This window comes from Scleropages formosus, chromosome 11, assembly GCF_900964775.1.
Source record: "Scleropages formosus chromosome 11, fSclFor1.1, whole genome shotgun sequence".
NCBI classification, from domain to species: domain Eukaryota; kingdom Metazoa; phylum Chordata; class Actinopteri; order Osteoglossiformes; family Osteoglossidae; genus Scleropages; species Scleropages formosus.
The window spans coordinates 10733541-10751355 of NC_041816.1; the positions used below are offsets into that span (position 1 = coordinate 10733541).

The window sequence follows — 17815 nt, forward strand, 5'->3', positions numbered from 1 at the left end:
TCCCGTCAGTCTGTTCGCGCCGCAGTACGTAGTCTTGCCCGATATCTCTCTTCCTGTGTTGCCGCCCTTGGGGTGCGACAGTTCAGGCGAGAATCTCCAATCGGAAATACTGCTAGTAGTTTACAGCAAGTTAACATCGAAAAACCTCAATTGCTTTATAACTAAGCATTCTTCGCTGCGGCACTTTTTTTGGAGTGTTGCTCTTTGGTAAGGTAAGATTGATTCTCGCTAACTCGGAACGCTTCTAATTTTAAATCAATGACCACCCGACTAGCCGCGGGTCGGTTACACTGTACGGGGTTGATTGTTTAACATGTAGGATTGTGAGGTGATCTTTCCATTAGAAAATGTTGAGATGACATCACTAGTTAGTTTACCCAGCTTCAGCTTGTATGTGAGTAGTTAGTTATCATGAACGACCGCCGGCTCGTGCCCCTGGTGAGTGTGTGTTCAGATCATGATCATGAGAGAGATGGTGTTCTCCACCACGCCTGAGTGTGTGTGTGTCACTGCTAGTCCAGCGTGTGCTTTTCACAGCTGAGCGCATGAGCAGTGCGCGATGTGCATGAGCTCTGCCTGGCCGCAGTGCGTTAAAAACTCGCGCTGTGCGTAGTCAGTCGTCTTCGGGTTTTGTCGCCTGCTGTGTGTGTAACTTACTGCCGTGTGTGGTAGTGGGTGGATGCGCACAGTCCTGGTGCCCCCGGTCTCTTCTTGCTCTCATTATTCTTTAACGGTTTAAGTAACTTATTGATACTGATAGCGAAATTGCATCGAATTTTTGCAATGAAGCTGAAGTGCCGCGCGGTTCATGCATGGACGATCTTTTGGTAACAGCTGTGACTGGGGTTGGAAGCACCGTTGTATGGGATTATCATGATTATATTGCTATTAACCTTTTTAGCGGACTGCTGTGTGCAAGGAGACTTAGTGTTCGATAAACGACTCGGTACCCTTGATATATAGGAAGAATGCCCTAGGGAGACTCGTTGTAGTGCTGGATTTCCTTGGGCAGCAGGTGGCGTAGTGGTTAGAGAGACTGCCAGGGTTTGAATCTCATCTCCTCCCCCAGTTGACCAAGGTATTTACCTGGAATTGATAGTCAAATTACCCAAATGTATATGGATAAATCATTAAGTTGTTTTGGAGAAAAGCATCCACAACAAACAAAAGTATGTATGAAGTGTAATACAAGAAACTTTACAATGATTTACCCATGCATCAGGATGTTCTTACTGCATCAGCCAAGGGTAGATGCAGTATGCTGAATAAGGGTATTGTGGTACAAGTGGGATTTGAACCAGCAGCTTTACTTTGTGAGGTGACTGCCCTTACATAACACTACCTGCTGTCCCGGGGCTGTGTGTTACAATGGGACTGGATCCATTCCTTTTGCAGTAGGAGCGAAGCCAAGGTGCCCGTGGGCAGGGCAGCCTCCCGGGTACAAAACCAGTCCTAAAGTTGCTGTTAAGCCTTTGTCGCTAGATTGGTCAAAGTTGTTAAAAATAGTTTCGACTCGTGGAACTTGTTGAGTGATGCCACGTTATCTTGTATTCTTGGTCAACTGGTTTATCAGGGTAACTTTAGACATTCTTTCTGGAGGTGAAATACAGGTCAATGTTATGTTAATGTGTGGGATAAATGTCCGTTTCCATCTGCTGTTCCTGTTGGGATCACTGAGCAAAATGTACTCAAATAAATGTCTCTTCATACGATTTTATTGCTTGTTTGTGAGCGCTAGTCAGATCCATTAATTGCTTTTTTTTTTTCCCCCCGACTGAGTTAATGAGTCGACAGTTAGCCGGACACTCCTTAAATTCCTTCTTTGTTGCTCACGTTTGCTGTCATGCCCTGATAAGCATGAGGCCTGACAGAGAATCTGTATTGTTATAATTTTGTAAATGGACTTGGAGCAACAGGAAATATATAAAAATTTCAGTAGTTTGGTCCTAAAATGTCTGTCATGCTAGAAAGGAGTAGAGCAGCTAGTATTTCCTGCGCTTGTGTGTGTGAGCCAAACATCCAAGAACCAAAGAAGGAGCTTTTAAACAATGTGCTGAGCTTGTACCACACTTGTAATTTCATCTGTAAATGCATGACCTTGTCTTTGCGAAAGGAGTTCTTGATTATTTAGTTGCGTATGCAGGCATATCATCAGATCTGACTTTCAGATTTAGTTATTTAATAAGAGGCGAACGTTTTCCTGAAACTTTTCAGCAAGTGCAGTGCTTTGGAAGGAGCTGGGATTATAGGTGCCTTTGGGAGTTTATTGGTAGACAGCTTGTCAAAGACGAGTCATAAGGAAGTGCTTCGGGGCATCTGCCAGAAAATCTGTGTGGAAAAAGACCATGTATGACTTGCAGCCAAACAACTGGAACAGTCCCCCCCCATCTAAATCAAATTATGATTGATGGCAGACTTCAAATTAAAGGAAGTTGGCCAGTCCACACCTCTATAGATGACGCAAACACAATAGCGCTGTGGTGTTCTCACAAATCCACAGCTACCCCTCCCATGTTTTCACTCAGCTCTATATTTATTGTGCAATTTACCAAAACACAACAGTCAACAAACCAAAGTGAATTTTGTAGACTTTTAAATATGCCATTGCTTAATATCTTAATAGCCATTTTTACCTAGAAATAGTTGAGGAAGTGGTCAGGATTGGAAAATGAGGCTGAGGAACATAACCTTCTTTCTTTGGGAGTGCTGTTGGGAAGTCATCTTGCTAAATATAACTCTGCAGTCATTTTCTGAGATAGTAATTCTTCCCTTTTCCTCTTCATGTGGTCAGTTGCTAAATACAATGTTGGTGCTTTTGCAATGAGATGCAGCGAAAACATGCTCTTACATGCTACAGCTGGTAGCGTAGTGGTTAGAGCTACTGCCTTTGGACCCACAGATCATAGGTTTGATTCCCACCTCCAGCTGTAGTGGCCTTGAACAAAGTGCTTAACTGCTAGAGTAAAATTACCCAGCTGTAACTGCTTCTCCAGTAAAATTACCAAGCTATACAAAGGGGTAAATAATTGCAAATACCTTAACACTGTAAGTCACTTCGGACTGGTGTCCTGTCCTGGGTGTGTCCTCTCCCCCTCCGGCCTTATGCCTTGTGTTGCTGGGTTAGGCTCTGGTTCCCCGTGACCCTGTATGGGACAAGCGGTTTGGAAAATGTGTGTGTAAGTTGCTTTGGAGAAAAGCATCAGCTTAAATGAATAAATGTAAGAAATTGTACAGACATTATTGTGGCTTTTCTTATTAACGTCTAAAAAGCTGCCCGTGTACGGTATGTATGCCCAAACCCATTCAGAGAGGTCCTCAGGGACGCTGCCCAGGACTTTTTAAAATATCCCTCTTTGGTATGTTTAGCTGTGATGTCTATGGTGCTGCTGGTTACATTTCCCATTGTTTCAGCATCTGCTTTTCTTTACAACTAGTTCTATGTGAAACAGGTGTCCGCTCTGCTAGGTCGCCGTGGGGTGCAGAAACTGTGGGTGGGTGTACATTGTAATGTAAATGTTTATATGTATATCCAAAAAATAACTTCTAAGAAGGTGATTAGGAATAGTCAATATTCTGGTAAAGTTTTATGCAGCTACTTTTGTGATGAACGTCGGTGTATATGGTAAAGGAAGCTAACTGTACTTAAGAATCACACATCTGCAGCTATGTCTTTCTCCTAATGTAATGCAAAAGTGTATTTTCTGTGATATGTATGTTGCTTTGGAGAAAAACGTCTGCTAAATAAAAGTAAATGTAAACATACTGGAGCTAGATCCATAACTCCTTAGTTGGACAGAATCAGACTTCAGTGATTTCCTTAAATTTGACTTTTTAAAATCTGATTATCCTCCTCTGTTCTGAGAGGTTCATGTTTTCTACTTCTTGTTGGTTATTAACACTATGGACTTTACAACTGATTGTGATTACTTTGAAAAGCATGAATGAAGAAATCCACGGTCCCGAGCAGCCTGTACAGGCAGCGTTTGAGGTGTGCTTTCTCGGTTCACGAGGGCGAGTTCTCTCAAGTCCTGCTGAAAGAGGCTGCTGCCCGAGTCGCACAAAGCTGGCAGCACACCACTCGTGGGTATCCAGGAAGGCTGTCAAATAGATCTGAAAGTGAGAGCTGTAGATGAGGTCAGGAATTGTACACACCCCTCTCGTTGGTTGATCCTCCCGCATTAATGCCTGACTCAGAGCAACACCTCACTTAGTCAGGTCATGACCGTGTGACATCATCTTGCAAGTTCAGGGGAAGAAGGATGAGTAATCTTAAAAAAGAAAAATATATATTTCCCGGTATGAATGAATGAATGAAAATGAGCCCCACTTAAACAGGACCAGATTTTCCTCCGCTCAAGCATTGACTTTGTCTGTGTTTTTTGTTAAACACTGTTTAATCAAATAAGTCAAGCTTATTTCCTTTAGTAGAGGTTCAGCCAAGAGTGCTTTCAGAGTTCGAGATGATCACTGAGGTTAGGTTTTTAAGCTTAGTTGTTAAACCATATATAAAGTGATTATTTTATGTTTTGTTTTTTTTTTTTAAACATTTTGTGTTTATTCCACAATGTTTACCAAAGGTTGTGGTTTGGGATGTTGTTTTGCACACATTTATGCTAATAACTAGTTTGAAATACAACATGCTTAATGAATCAAGAATTTATTAGTTTAAGGATTTTATTCAGATGTGTTTCGTGAAAAGTACCTGGTAAGGGCTTTGAGATACTGGCTGGAATCGTATCTGTCTGTTGCTTTTTTGGCTGAGTAACCACTCTTATAAAAAAAATTTGCAAATCCACTTGTTAATGTCAGCTCACCTTAGGGGAAAAAAGCAGACACCTGGTTGAGTGGCAAAATCTCAAGAAGCACTCATGTACTAGGGATGTTAATTCATGGTAATGTCTTTGCTTTTTACTTTTTTGTGAAATGTTTTGTGCAGCTGTGTGCTATGAATAATACATGTAAGTGCAACGCTTTAGTGCCATTACCTGCGGTGGTGCCCTTTTAAAGGCTGCACCAGTTTATTTCTCCAGACCTCAGTTTGTGGTGTTTGCTCACCGAGGGGGTGCTGGGACATGTTTTAATGTCGAGTCAGAAGTCGCATAAGCGACAACATGCTTGTTTCTTGAGAACGGCACATCTGTTGTGTACTGTGTGAAATGTGGAAAAATGAGGTCATACGCCATGGGAGAGCGGCAGGAAGAACTGGTTCTTTTTTGCAGATTGCTGTTTATTTCACATCACAAGGAGCTTCTAGAATCCGGGTGTACTTTATGGAGACTTTGCACATAGGTGGAATCTCCCTGTAATAGTTATGCTTGTATTTCAAATCTAGAGGTATGTGGATCAATAATGCGGTCCGTTTTAAAGTCCTTATTTTCGTAATCCGATTGCTGTACATGGCTTACCCATTGGCTCTTTCAGATAACTTTTGTTTTTTAAACAAAGCTCTAGTCTTTTATAAAAGACCGATGGGGAAATATATCAGTTAAAAATGTGGCAGAATGCATTGAAAGACCTCTTTTGCTGTGCGTTGCTCGTTGGTCTTCTTTCTACCTTTTAATTTAGAAATTATCCACAGCTGTAACTTTTGGTTAGGTAGTGGCTTTAGAGCTCTGGTTAAAAATTGTAAAATGATCAGGAAAGTGAATTTATTTAGAGAAAAATAAAATGGAACTTTCTACAGTTTAACTTATAGAAATGAAATCTCTTCTATTCTGTGTTTCAGGAGTGTGAACCTGGCTGGGTGTACTGATCAAAAAGCCTGCCTCCACCGAGTATATAGCCTCTCCAGTTATGGCGCTGCCATTTAAGAAGGACTTGGAGAAGTACAAAGATCTCGATGAGGATGAGATCCTCAACAAGCTCTCTGAAGAGGAGCTGAAACAGCTGGAAAGTGCTCTTGAGGAACTGGACCCAGAGGTGAGTGATAAAGAGAGACATGGGTGCTATACCCTGTGATGAGGCAGGAGCTGGACCCAGTTGTGAGGTAAAGAGAGACTCTGGATGAACCTTGTAAATGTAATTATATTTGGAAATGTTCTAATTCAGATTTCTAGCGCACTGAGTAACTATATATCTATTTTTTTTTTTACCCAGAATGCCTTGCTTCCAGCTGGCTTGCGGCAGAAGGATCAGACCACTAAATCGGCCACAGGTCCCTTTGATAGGGAGAAGCTGCTGAAATACCTGGAGAAACAAGCTTTGGAGTACAAGGACCGGGAAGATGTGGTCCCTTTCACAGGGGAGAAGAAAGGTACTTTTTATTTACTGGTTCTGCCCCTGGTTACCACTTGTTCACTGTTCCATTTGTGTTGTATTACACAAATGCTGTGATCATTGCAGTGCCAGTATTCTGCAGCAGTAGTAGTAGTAGTTTAGCAAACATACTGCAGGTATTCTACTGCATTGGGTATTTTTTTCCAAAACCAGCTCTTGTTTACACAAAATACATGTTGACTGTGGTGCTTAATGGAAAATTATGTTGATTTTTGTGGAGTGTGTAGTGGAATAGGAAGAATGTGACTGACTTTCATTTGAAGCAAAACTGTGAGGCAGTTTGTGTTTCAGAAAAATAGAACTGGTATTTGTCATGCCATCACCTGAATCTCATAATTTTCTGTGAAGCACAGGTGAAATAAGCATGGGGCTTGAGCATGCAGTCAGATTTCTTTTTTTTTTTTTTTTTGGCCACCTAGTGTATAATAGATAAAATTGGCATTTAATGTCAAGACTGATTTAGATTAGAATAGGTTTCTAGGTTTGAATAAATATAAATCGGTAAAATATCAGCCTGCTTGACTTTGATTCCTTCTACGTCTTATGATGTATACAAATTAAGGAGCAATTACAATTCAAAGGAAAATAATTGCTTAATGATGGAAGAGAGGGGAAAGTCTGTGGTACATATTTTGAACAGAAAGCTTTCTACACCCTACACAACTTGTATGCCACTCATATAGTGGGGGACAGTGTAGCTCTGTGTAAGAGAGAGCGAGAGAGGGCAGAGTTTTTTTTTGTGGTGAAAAAGGTCTGAACTTTATGTATCCTATATACTTCTGTCACTGGTATTTTTTTTTCTTTCTACACTTAGATAAGTGGTAATAAATGCAATGCACTTTATCACAGTATAGGCCAGTTATATTACCAGTGAGCTTGATGGCTGAGTAAGTCTTTTTTACTTTTTATAAATGACTGTGTATATGTATAAAACTGAAAATGGTTGGATGACATTCTGTCAGTTGGTTTTTTGGGTGGAGTGCTCTGGGTAGTGTTAAAAGGGTAATTCAAAAAAAAAAAAAAGTGTTGTGCAATGATTTGATATTTGTGTGCTATAACTAAGACCCACCACTCATACTTCATTGATGTTAATGCTGTCCTGATGTTTTGCCCCCATTTTCAACTAAGAGAGTAAAAGTGCACAGTAGAAACTAAACTCTTGGTTCTAGGCTTTGTCAAAAGGAGCAGGAAAGTCTGCTTAAGGTAGGGTTCCTCCAACTGTCCTCTGATATGTATAAGAATGTGTTATGCAACCCTGCTGTCATCAGCTGAGAAACAGATGTTGCGTCATTACATCCAATGCAACTTAGAAAGTATAGATTGCTGGTGGCGTAGCAGTTAGAGCTGCTGCCTTTGGCTCTAAAGGTCACAGGTTTGATCCAAACCTCTGGCTGTAGTACCCTTGAGCAATGTACTTGCTCTGAATAGCTCCAATAAAATTACCCAGCTGTATAAATGGGTAAAAAAAACTGTAAGCTTGTAATAACTGTAGCTTTAACATTGTAATTAACTTTGGAGAAAAACATCAGCTGAATGAATGTAAATAGATTGTACGAAAGGAGGACAAGAAGCTGAAATTTTCCGTCTAAAATTGGTGTTAACTTATTGTTGGGGTTAGTGAGTATCAGTGTAGATGTTGGCACTTCGGCTATATAATGGGGTTCTTCTACAGTGATCGGTAAGTTATGTATTCAGTAGAGATGCATCTAAGTATGAACTGTTTCTGATTTTTATTTGGTAAAAGCAGCAGAAATTGATTTTGTTTCATTACATATCTCCTAGAAGCATTATTCTCCACTTTTAGACATTAATTTAAAAAAAAAAAAAAAAAAAAAAAAAAACTGGTGATGGATCTTAGCTATCAGCCTCTTTTAGTTGACTTTACTTGTCCTCTTCACTAACATGTTAAGTTGATTGACATGGATACACCTATGAGCTCAGACTTGTCGTTGATCATTTACACCAAGTAGTACTCTCTTGTGGTCCTTAATTCCCAGACGTGATGCAAGCAGTTGTTCAGTGGTGAGGGATCTTGGCTTTTTTTTAATATTTTTTAAAAGATACAGTAAATACAGTACCTCTTACACACACCTAGCCATGTGGTTCTGTTCATTCACTATTCATACAACAGGTTGTGGAGTCAAAGGGACTGGAGGAGGCTTTAAAAATGTCTGAAAACACAGGCTCTTTAATGACAGCTGGGGGTGAGGGAATGGGTGGAGGTTCAGTCACAACTATGGAAAAGCCCAAAATCTCCAAGTTTCAGAAAAAAAGCTTTCTTGGAACCTTTCCAGAGAAATTCCAGAACCATGAGTGTGGAGCCCAAGGGGTCCAAACAAAGGGAGAGTGGGATAAGATGAAGATGTCAGAAATATGCTTGATACATTCCATGTCTCTTAATATTGTTTTCTTTCAAGATGAAATTCATCATCTGATTTATCTATGAAGGAGAAACAGTCCTCTCTGTCTAAAGTGTCTGAAATATTTCAAATTAGTTTAAAAGTTGAGGAAAACTCTTTTGTATTATTGCAAAGATAGACTTTTTGTATAGATTAGAAGTCTTAAGCCTCTTAATACCGGGCTGAGTGACCCAGATTCAGGTCATGAAATGTCAGTCACTGGGTGGTGATGCGTTCAATGATGGCATTAGTTGACACTGTGTCAGCACCAGTACTGTCTGCCATAGTTAATATGAATTATTAAATTTTTGAAATATCATTGGGCTTTAACTGTCTGGTTGATGCCTTACATTGATTCCACTAAGAGATGATTTTTCTTAATGCCCTCTTGATCTATATGAATGTTTAAATGAGGTCTATGCTACTGTACTGTATCTGTATGCTTAAGTAGTTGGTTGCTGCAGGTCTGCATTAGAACTCTGAGCTGGTGGAGCAGTGTAATTTGTCACCGTATGACATGGGCTGTATGGTACCATGTGGCACCGAGGCAGACTGCTCGACACGCCCCTGATGTCTCAACACCCTTGGCTCTGCAATGTATAAGCACACAGTAGACTTGCCTGCCCGTTGACAGTGAGTACTCCCAGGTAATGCCACTATTAGTAATTACTATTAGTTAATATTTGTAAAGTGTGTGACACTTATTTATAGCTGCTTAGTTGTCCAGCAAGTCTTGTGTTCAGTGACCCACTTTGCTCACTCAAACTGTGCAGAATGTGGCACTCCGGCAGTCTTGCGTGTGTCCCGTCATTCCAAGTGGATCGTTGAGATTCCCACAGGAAGAGCACTGATGGCGGCCTGATTGTGGAGCACAGCGGCCCTCAGGAAGCGCAGGCTCCCACGGTGCCGCTGGTCCTCGTCAAGGCCCTCTCTGTAGGGGAAGCAGGCGGAGGAGAGGGAATGAGGGGGCAGAGAGGGGCTCTGTCTTTCAGTGTGCCGGCCAAGTTTCTCACACCAACACAATGGTGTCCTGGATCTGTGGCAACAGCACTTCTCTCTGTGTTAAACAGAATGGTCAGTTTCCACGGCAACATCACAGTTGGCTAGTGCTTTAGAGACCCCTGTTTTTTTCTAAGGTTTCTGGTGTCAAGTTCTTATAGCCATCACTGTAAGACATTAAGGATTTTCATTTCAAGTCCTTCTCATGACAGGTGATGGATTCCATATTTGTAAACACAATTCTAAAAACTGATCTTTTTGATTAGAGTTTGGCCGCTATACATTTCTGTTTATTAGTTTAGCTGATTACTAACTATTGTTTAGCGCACACGTTTGTCCAAGAATACTTACCGTGCTTAACACTTTGCAATAACTCACTGCTGTTTATTCAGAAGTGACGTAACACATTTTCACTCGCACGGTCATACAACGAGAGCATTTTAATGTAACCAGTTCACCTGACCCTCATGTCTTTGGGTTGCGGGAGAAAACCCACGGGAACACTGGAAGAACGTGCAAACTGCATACAGAGCCAGATTTGTATCAATATCCAAACTTGCTGTGCCGCGGTACCACCCAGTAAAATTAGGACCGATGGTTCAGAGGGTACTTTCTCTTTTCCACTGCTGTACAGATAACATTGAGAACTTTTCTGGTCGTCTTTGTACCGTTTGCCTTTGTGTTTACTTGTTGACTTGTGTTGCACTGGTTCACTTTCGGTTACAGATGGTGGGTTAATTCTTGTTTGACTGAGAGAAGAAGCTCTCCCAGTGCATGTCCTTCTGGAAGTGGTCCTTTGTAACAAGGAAGGATAAAGTAGGGATCACTTACAGGCCTGGATATCCAGCTGCAGGCAACACTGCCTCCTTGAAACTGTGTTGAACAACCAGTTGGGCCATTGACACGATGGAAATGTGCTGCATTTATATTCTCGCTGCCTTTTATTAGCGACTGAGGAAAGCAGTGGTTCAGCGTGTTGGGGCCCTTTATTCCTTTCTCATAATAGCACCAACATGACATTGGTGGAAAGGGGAAAGCTGTTTTCCCATAAAAAAGAAATCCGAGTACTGTATATTTATGTCATTCACGGGGTTTCCAGGTTTCGGTGAACCACTTACTTGCTGTGTTTTGCGTGATTAATTTACAACTTGTGTGAATATGTGAACAAACAACATACGTCAACATTTGTTTTAATTTTAAAATTAGCTTCAAACTGGTTCTAGATGCTGGCCTTTAAAAACAAGGCTTTGTGCATTAGATTACGATTTCCAGATGTCTTCTTCCCTGGAGACGTTCATTAATTATGAACAGATTTCTTTGGAAAGAACATTTTTTTTTCCATGAAAATCATCCTGTAAAAATGACATCAGTGCTGGAAGGTTTCAGAATAATACCTGTAATTTGGTTCGTCACTATTACGTAGGAGCATGTTGTATTTATTTAATTCTTCCCCTGTTTGAATTCCTTTATAATCTCTAAGTCTTTTGGGAATGGATAAGAATCTATCTTGTCTATGGAAAGTGAACATGTCCACCCTCTTGATGCGTTCTTGTCAGAGGATTAAATTCAGTTTTAGATTTTGGAGAACTGTGAACACAGAGGAAGTTGGCCACTGAGAGATAAGTCATATGTACCATAACTAGCTGAGTGTGTGGTAAAATTTGATGGTTTTTTTTTTTTTTTTTTTTTTCCCCCCCAGGTAAAGCGTGGGTGCCAAAGCAAAAACCTGTTGAAAAACGGCAAGAGGAAGTAACAACCCTCGACCCAGAATTAGAAGAAGCCCTCTCTAGTGCCACTGACACTGAGCTCTCTGACCTGGCAGGTATGAAGTTGGCAGATGAATCCTTTGGCAGCTTGACGGGAAACTTTGAGAGGGGGGAAACAAAACCCAAAAACTTTAGACACTCTTGTAAGGTTTTATTTTCACAGGCCCTGTGAAATGTGCGATTGTTCAGCACTGGGCTTGACTGATCACCCAGAGCCCTCTGTACTGGAGCCCTGTTGTAGATAGAATGCCTTTTGTTTGGGCCCAGTATAATACATCTATGTCTGCCTCTAGTTTGATAGCCTGTTTAATGGACAGGAAATGGAAAATAAGACAACAAAGAGACTGTTCGGTCCATTTGGTCCCCAAAGCCCTTGCAGAGAATAGAACTCCTCACACCATAATGTGCCTTCTGCCAGCTGAAACTAGCTCAGTCCATGCTGACATAAAATCATCTTAGTTTTTACTATATTTTTTTCTTCTAAAACTTCTGTGTGTGTCTTAAAATATTTTATATCAGGCATCAGTATTTCTTTATTTCTTGAGTCCTATGTTACTTTTAGTTAGACACCGAATTAGAGCCAGATCTCATTTATTTGCATTCACAATTTACACTTCTAGAGGCTTCCAACTAAGCATACAAATGAGTAGAGAAGTAGCCCATTACTCTTCTCTTTCTTTACTAGGAGTTATAGGTATAACCAATCAATGTGAGACAACTGCTTGCTTTTATTCAGTTCAGTACTGGAAAAGTTAGCCCTTCACTTCTAGTCTTGGTGGACTCCCTTTTAGCTCGGGTAAAGGGGTCCTCAGTAACGCTTGGCTCTAAGTTGCTGTAGTTACACACTGAGCTGTAGCTCTGTTTCAAAGCCGATGTAGATGCTGTCATCAGAGGTTCAAAGTTGCATGCGCAAGGAACATGTAATTGATTGAATACATTGTGGTTATTCTTTGTTCTCAGCTATTCTTGGTGTCCATACACTGGTGACAAGCATCCAAAGCTCCGATAGTACCAACAGTAAAGATGGCTACAACAGTGAGTAACAGTGTATTTGTTCAGATTTTGCCTTTGTCAGTGATATTTTAAACTTCCTATGTATCCTGCTTTGTGTTCTGTTGGAAAAAAATAGCTTTGCTGTCCTTGATGCTTTTGCAGATGTCATCAAAGGGGAGAAAGTGAAGCCCGTTTTTGACGAGCCCCCAAATCCCACAAACGTGGAGGATACTTTACAGAGGATAAGGTCTAATGATGCAATGTTAACAGAAGTCAACTTAAACAACATCAAGGTACATAGCAGTTTCACCATTGAGGATTTCAGCCAATGTTATGTGCTCGCCAGGTGTGTGACATCCCTGTTTTCACACTCTAGAATATTCCCATCCCTACACTGAAGGACCTTGCCAAGGCCATGGAGAAAAACACACATGTGAAGAAGTTCAGCTTGGCAGCAACACGGAGCAATGACCCCATTGCTGTGGTGAGAATCAAAACTAGATCTTAGAGGAAAGTAAGCACTGACTTGTGTACCTTTTACACTCTTTCTGTGAATATAAACATGTCCCTTGGCTGTTTTACTGTAGGCCTTTGCAGACATGTTGAGAGTGAATAAGAACTTAAAAAGTCTAAACATGGAGTCCAATTTCATCACCAGTGTGGGCATTAAGGCCCTGGTAGAAGCCCTGAGGGACAATGAAACACTCACCGAGATAAAGATTGACAATCAGGTAAGGAGCTCTGTTGACACAGACTGCGTGTGTCTGCTACCACTAGTTCTGTTTGTCATGAAATGTTGGATTTATACCTATGGTCTGCAATGGACCTGGACGTATTGTTTGATCTCCATTCTTGTCTTGGGTTGTGTAGCGGCAGCAGTTGGGAACCACAGCAGAGATGGAGATTGCAAAGATGCTGGAAGAGAACACAAGCATTCTCAAGTTTGGGTACCACTTCACACAGCAGGGTCCAAGAACTAGGGCCGCTGCCGCCATCACCAAAAACAACGACCTGGGTAAGGCCTTCTGGGTTGTTCTGTTCGTGTGCCATTTGCACAGAAACTCTATACTCTGTTGGACTACTGGTTGTCCATTGGAGAAGTTGAAGTGCAGGAGTTTTTAGTGCGTTAATTTGTTTTTGAATTTGTTTAGTTTTTCATTTGTTTTGAATTTAAATTAGCAAAGCGCTTATGTGGTTTCTGTTTTTTCAACCTAAGCTATGAAGCAAAGTACTGCCATCCTGTCTGCGGTGCCATAAAGACTCTTTCATATCAGTGCAGTCTTCATTCAGCCCATGATGCTCTGGGGGGTGCCTAAGAATGCAGTCTCTTGGCAAAGGTCTCCATGCTCCTAGCTGTGGTGTCCACATCTGCTTTCTTTGGTTTCCTCCTCACCCATAATACCCCTCTGATTAACAGCATGGACTGACAACACTGGATATGCGTTTTTGTGGACAAGGTTCTGATCTAACCGATTCTTTAACCCAAATCAGCTGGACTGCTTTGTTTTGCTTAGTGCTCAGTTGTCATTTAAAACAAATAGAGGTTTTAATGCTTTATGTGTTGACTTTATGGTTTTGTACATGTGTGTGGCGTGCCGCAGCATGCTGCTTGGATGTCTGCTGCGTAGCATCCACATCTCATGTTTGTGTTCAGTCCGCAGGAAGAGACTGGAAGGCGATCCGTAGAGACGGGGAACTCGACTGCCATGCGCCAAGTGGCACATACTGTTGGAATTACTTCAGCTGTACTGCAAAGTCTTGTGCCAAACGGTGGGGCACAGCATCTTCAAGGAGCACCATTCTGAGAAGAAGGGAAATGACTGGAATAGCCCTTTCCGTTAATTGTTTATATTACTGTTGTTGTGCTAGTTCTTACTACTGTTATGTTATTCAGAAATAATTGAGTCTAGTGACTTTTTTTTGCTTTCTTAAGATCTTTACGTTACACCCACCGTTCTGCATGACCACATGTTTACCACTTTTGATATCTTGGCATTCTTAGGCTTTTTTTTTTTGGTACCACAGAACCATTGTGAAAGTGTTTTAAAAAAAAAAAAAAAAAAAAAAAAAAAGGCACTGATGCAATGTAAAATAACAAGGAATACGGAAATATAGTTTCTGCATTATATACGTGACAGTGCTATGGTTGCAAGCCATTAGCACATCTAGCACAGCAGCAGCACACAGTGGCCAGTCTTAGAATTTATTGGCTGCACCATATATAGATGCACACATGGCTTTGTGTGTATTTAATGGAAGTAAAATGCATTGTTCCACATTGTAATGACAGTTCTTCTTTAGTATTGTAGAAAACGTTAGTCGGGCCTTCTGTTTTGTAGATTCAAACATGTGGTGATGTTGACAGTGGGACTGTTTAATACTGTAGAGGAGTTGGCGACTGGAATTGGAGAGCACTAACACACACGCTCACATGGTAGCCTGCCTTCATTCTTTTATAAACTTGTTCACACACTCTTAAGGGGTGACAGGGTTTGCTAGTTGTACTCTGGCTTTTCCTGAGCTGTGGACAGTGTAAACTGCACTGTATAGATGCATATCTCTCAATGGCAGTGTGTAAATACTTTTTTTTATAGTAGTTATTGAGTTTCATTCCAGGTCATGCTTTGTTACTTTTTTGTTTCCCCTCCACTGCAGGAAAAGGGATCAAGCTGAACAAAGATGGTGGTTTAACCAAGTATATGTGGTCTTTTTTCTTTTTCTTTTTAGCCAAAACAATTTAGTTTTAGCAGTGATTATCTGTAAACATAAATATGTAAGGTCATTGTGCTACCTGGACTCCACTCTAACAGAAAAGTCCACTCAAGTAGCAACTTCTCTGTCATGCCAAAGATGCGTGCTTTAACATTCACACCTCATTCCAAGACATTCCCATTTTGGTGTTCTAGTCCTTTATCACATACAAAGTACATTAGAGAAGTACTAGGAAATTTTTTTTAAATAAAAAAATTATAGAATCTGGGAACATGTACTGAGCACTGTACAACCAATTTACATAGCTGTGATATAATACTGTTAATATCAAATAATGTCTACAGCTTTGAAATGCAGCCTCACTGTTATGTGCTACACTCCGGTACTTGGTTGTCTGAACTTCGTAAATATAAACGGTAGAATTTATAGCATGCTGTAGGCTACAGAACAACTGGATGGCACAGGGCAATGTGCATGTTTTTAAAGGTGCATGAATCAACCAATTCACCGTTGTCATTTTAACATTAGCTGTCCGAACACGCTGTGGAAATCTAACCACGTATCTACATGTATGTTGACTTTTTATGTTTTAATGCATTCAATTATTTTAAAATATTTTCTATAAATGTTTAGTAAATCCATGATTCTCTGTGTATAGTCTTAATGTTGTTGGAATCAGATTGCGGTTATTATGGGTTCTCTATGATGGGTACCGATTAAGCGGTTTTTCTTGTAAGAAAAATTATGTATGCAAAAAGTGGATTGGTCTTTGGCTTTGCCCTTTCAATATTATGTAATAGTTATGTGTACTATAAATGTCCATCTCAGACTGTTGAAGCAGATTTTTCCAAATTTGTTAGCCAAAGTAATTCACTAAATTTAAGTTACTGCTGAGATCATATGCATACTACAGGTCTGAGCTTAAAAAGAGGAAATATTACTATATGTACTGTTAGTGAAACAAACCAAGTAATAAATGTTTTTCATATCACTGTTTTGGATTTTTCTTATGAATTCTACAGTATGTTCTTAGGACATTCTATAGGCAGGACTATGAACATACATTCTGTGGGTGAACATGAAGAAAAGTGTAATAAAAATACATTTATTATAATACAGTAAACATGCTGTATTAAAGTAAAAGGTTTTTGAGTTTAGTTTTTTAAAAGCTGCTTTAAAAGGAATGAAGTCTTTGATCCCCTACTGAAAGAACGGTATTGGCATTTGGTGGGGCTGAAGTGGAAGAATGCAAATGACGGTCATTACCATGGAGACTAGCATGTAGTCCTGGCCCATGTAATGCTTGGAAGGATCTACAGGTGGAAGCCTTCTAACTGGAGCCTTTTTCTCTGAGTGTTTATGCATACCTTTTGGATAATGTAATAGTGCTACATCATTCCTGGCACATAGTGTTGCAAGTACATGGCCTAAATATACTGAGATCCATACATGTAGCAAACTAACATAGAAAACTGCTATTTTTGTTTATGGCAGATAGGAAACCTGGCCTTTAAGATGACCATATATATATGGTCATCTTATTTGTGGGCTACTGGAACTAAAACAAGGCATCCATGGACAAAAGATGAGAATAGGGAACTGTGGGAATGCTACTACACAAGTAACCCCAGTGAAAGGGGTTACATGAAGAGGATGTGGGACCTATGGATACTTCGAACCCAACATCAAGACTAACGCCTAAACAACCAGTAGCTCTGTGTTACAACATCCGCAAGAAACAACTGCTATCACAACTAGAGATTGATGAGGTACAACACAAATGTTACGGCAAGGGGGAGTCAGGACAACAGGTCAGGGGGGAGATATCCCCACGCTCCAAGATACCAAGCCCCAAGAACAATGAGCCCTTGTAAGCTGAATGCAAGAGCAGCTGACCTAAGAGATAAAATCATGGCTAAGAAGGACACCTGGAGCCCCTGTGGCCAATTACCAAAACCAAGTGAAGTACCTACTGAAAGTCTACTAGAAGATGTGAATGCAGCACTACGAACAATCCCTACTGCGACCATCACTGAGACCAACCAGCTGATGTACAACACAGCAACAGTGATCCTTGAGATGCTTGGATACAAGATGTATACCAAGCATAAGAAGCAGTATCCTCCATGGAAAAGAAGGCTAGAGGCCAAGATCAAGGCAGCACGAAGGGAAGTTAGCCAGCTATCGGAACTGCAGAAAGGTGTGATGAAGACCCTGCCTAAGAAGTACAGCAAGCTGTCTATACCTGAGGCCTTAGAAACTGCCAAGCAAAGACTCACAGCCTTGGCTAACTGCCTGAAGAGGTACACAAGAGAGATAGAGGGCAGAAGAATAAACCAGATGTTCTCCACAGAACCATCCAAAGTGTACTCTCAGTGGCAGGGTAATAACATGAGAGCGGACCCACCAAGGTTGGAGACTGAGCAATACTGCAAAAACATATGGGAGAAGGAAACATCACATAACAACAAAGCCCAGTGGCTAGTGGATCTAAGAGCAGACCACAGCAACCTCCCTGAATAGGATCCAGTAACCATCACAGTGGCAGACATCCAAGAAAGAGTCTCAAGTATGAAGAACTGGACAGCACCAGGCCCTGACATGATCCACGCCTTCTGGCTAAAGAAGCTAACTGCACTCCATGAGCGCCTGGCAACACAAATGAACCAG

At 40.9% G+C, this 17815-nt stretch overlaps 1 protein-coding gene and 1 long non-coding RNA gene across 4 annotated transcripts in view; one reads left to right on the forward strand and one right to left on the reverse strand.

The window, feature by feature from the left end:
- Positions 1-16136, forward strand: tmod2 (tropomodulin 2). Of its 3 annotated transcripts, none has more exons than XM_018763575.2 (10): positions 1-212; positions 5726-5919; positions 6097-6253; positions 11374-11496; positions 12401-12475; positions 12596-12726; positions 12810-12917; positions 13021-13164; positions 13304-13448; positions 14088-16136. In XM_018763575.2, exons 2-10 carry the CDS (start codon positions 5794-5796, stop codon positions 14117-14119), a joined length of 1041 nt encoding a protein of 346 aa, XP_018619091.1. In that variant the 5' UTR covers positions 1-212; positions 5726-5793; the 3' UTR covers positions 14120-16136. The 3 variants fall into 3 exon arrangements, with proteins under 3 accessions (XP_018619091.1, XP_018619092.1, XP_018619093.1); XM_018763576.2 differs by having other exon boundaries at positions 1-207; XM_018763577.2 differs by lacking the exon at positions 1-212 and adding an exon at positions 5222-5334.
- The window catches only part of LOC114911943 (uncharacterized), a 19390-nt gene continuing 9692 nt past the window's right edge, over positions 8118-17815 (reverse strand). The window contains exon 3 of the long non-coding RNA XR_003798009.1: positions 8118-9606. This is a non-coding gene — a long non-coding RNA (uncharacterized LOC114911943). The remainder of the gene's footprint in view (positions 9607-17815) is intronic.

Excerpts from the sequence above, each read along its gene's own strand:
- tmod2 (XM_018763575.2), top strand. The coding sequence starts at position 5,794 with ATGGCGCTGCCATTTAAGAAGGACTTGGAGAAGTACAAAGATCTCGAT. Across the intron at positions 12,476-12,595 it reads CAGTAAAGATGGCTACAACA|ATGTCATCAAAGGGGAGAAA; the intron begins GTGAGTAACAGT and ends ATGCTTTTGCAG. Across the intron at positions 13,165-13,303 it reads AGATAAAGATTGACAATCAG|CGGCAGCAGTTGGGAACCAC; the intron begins GTAAGGAGCTCT and ends TGGGTTGTGTAG.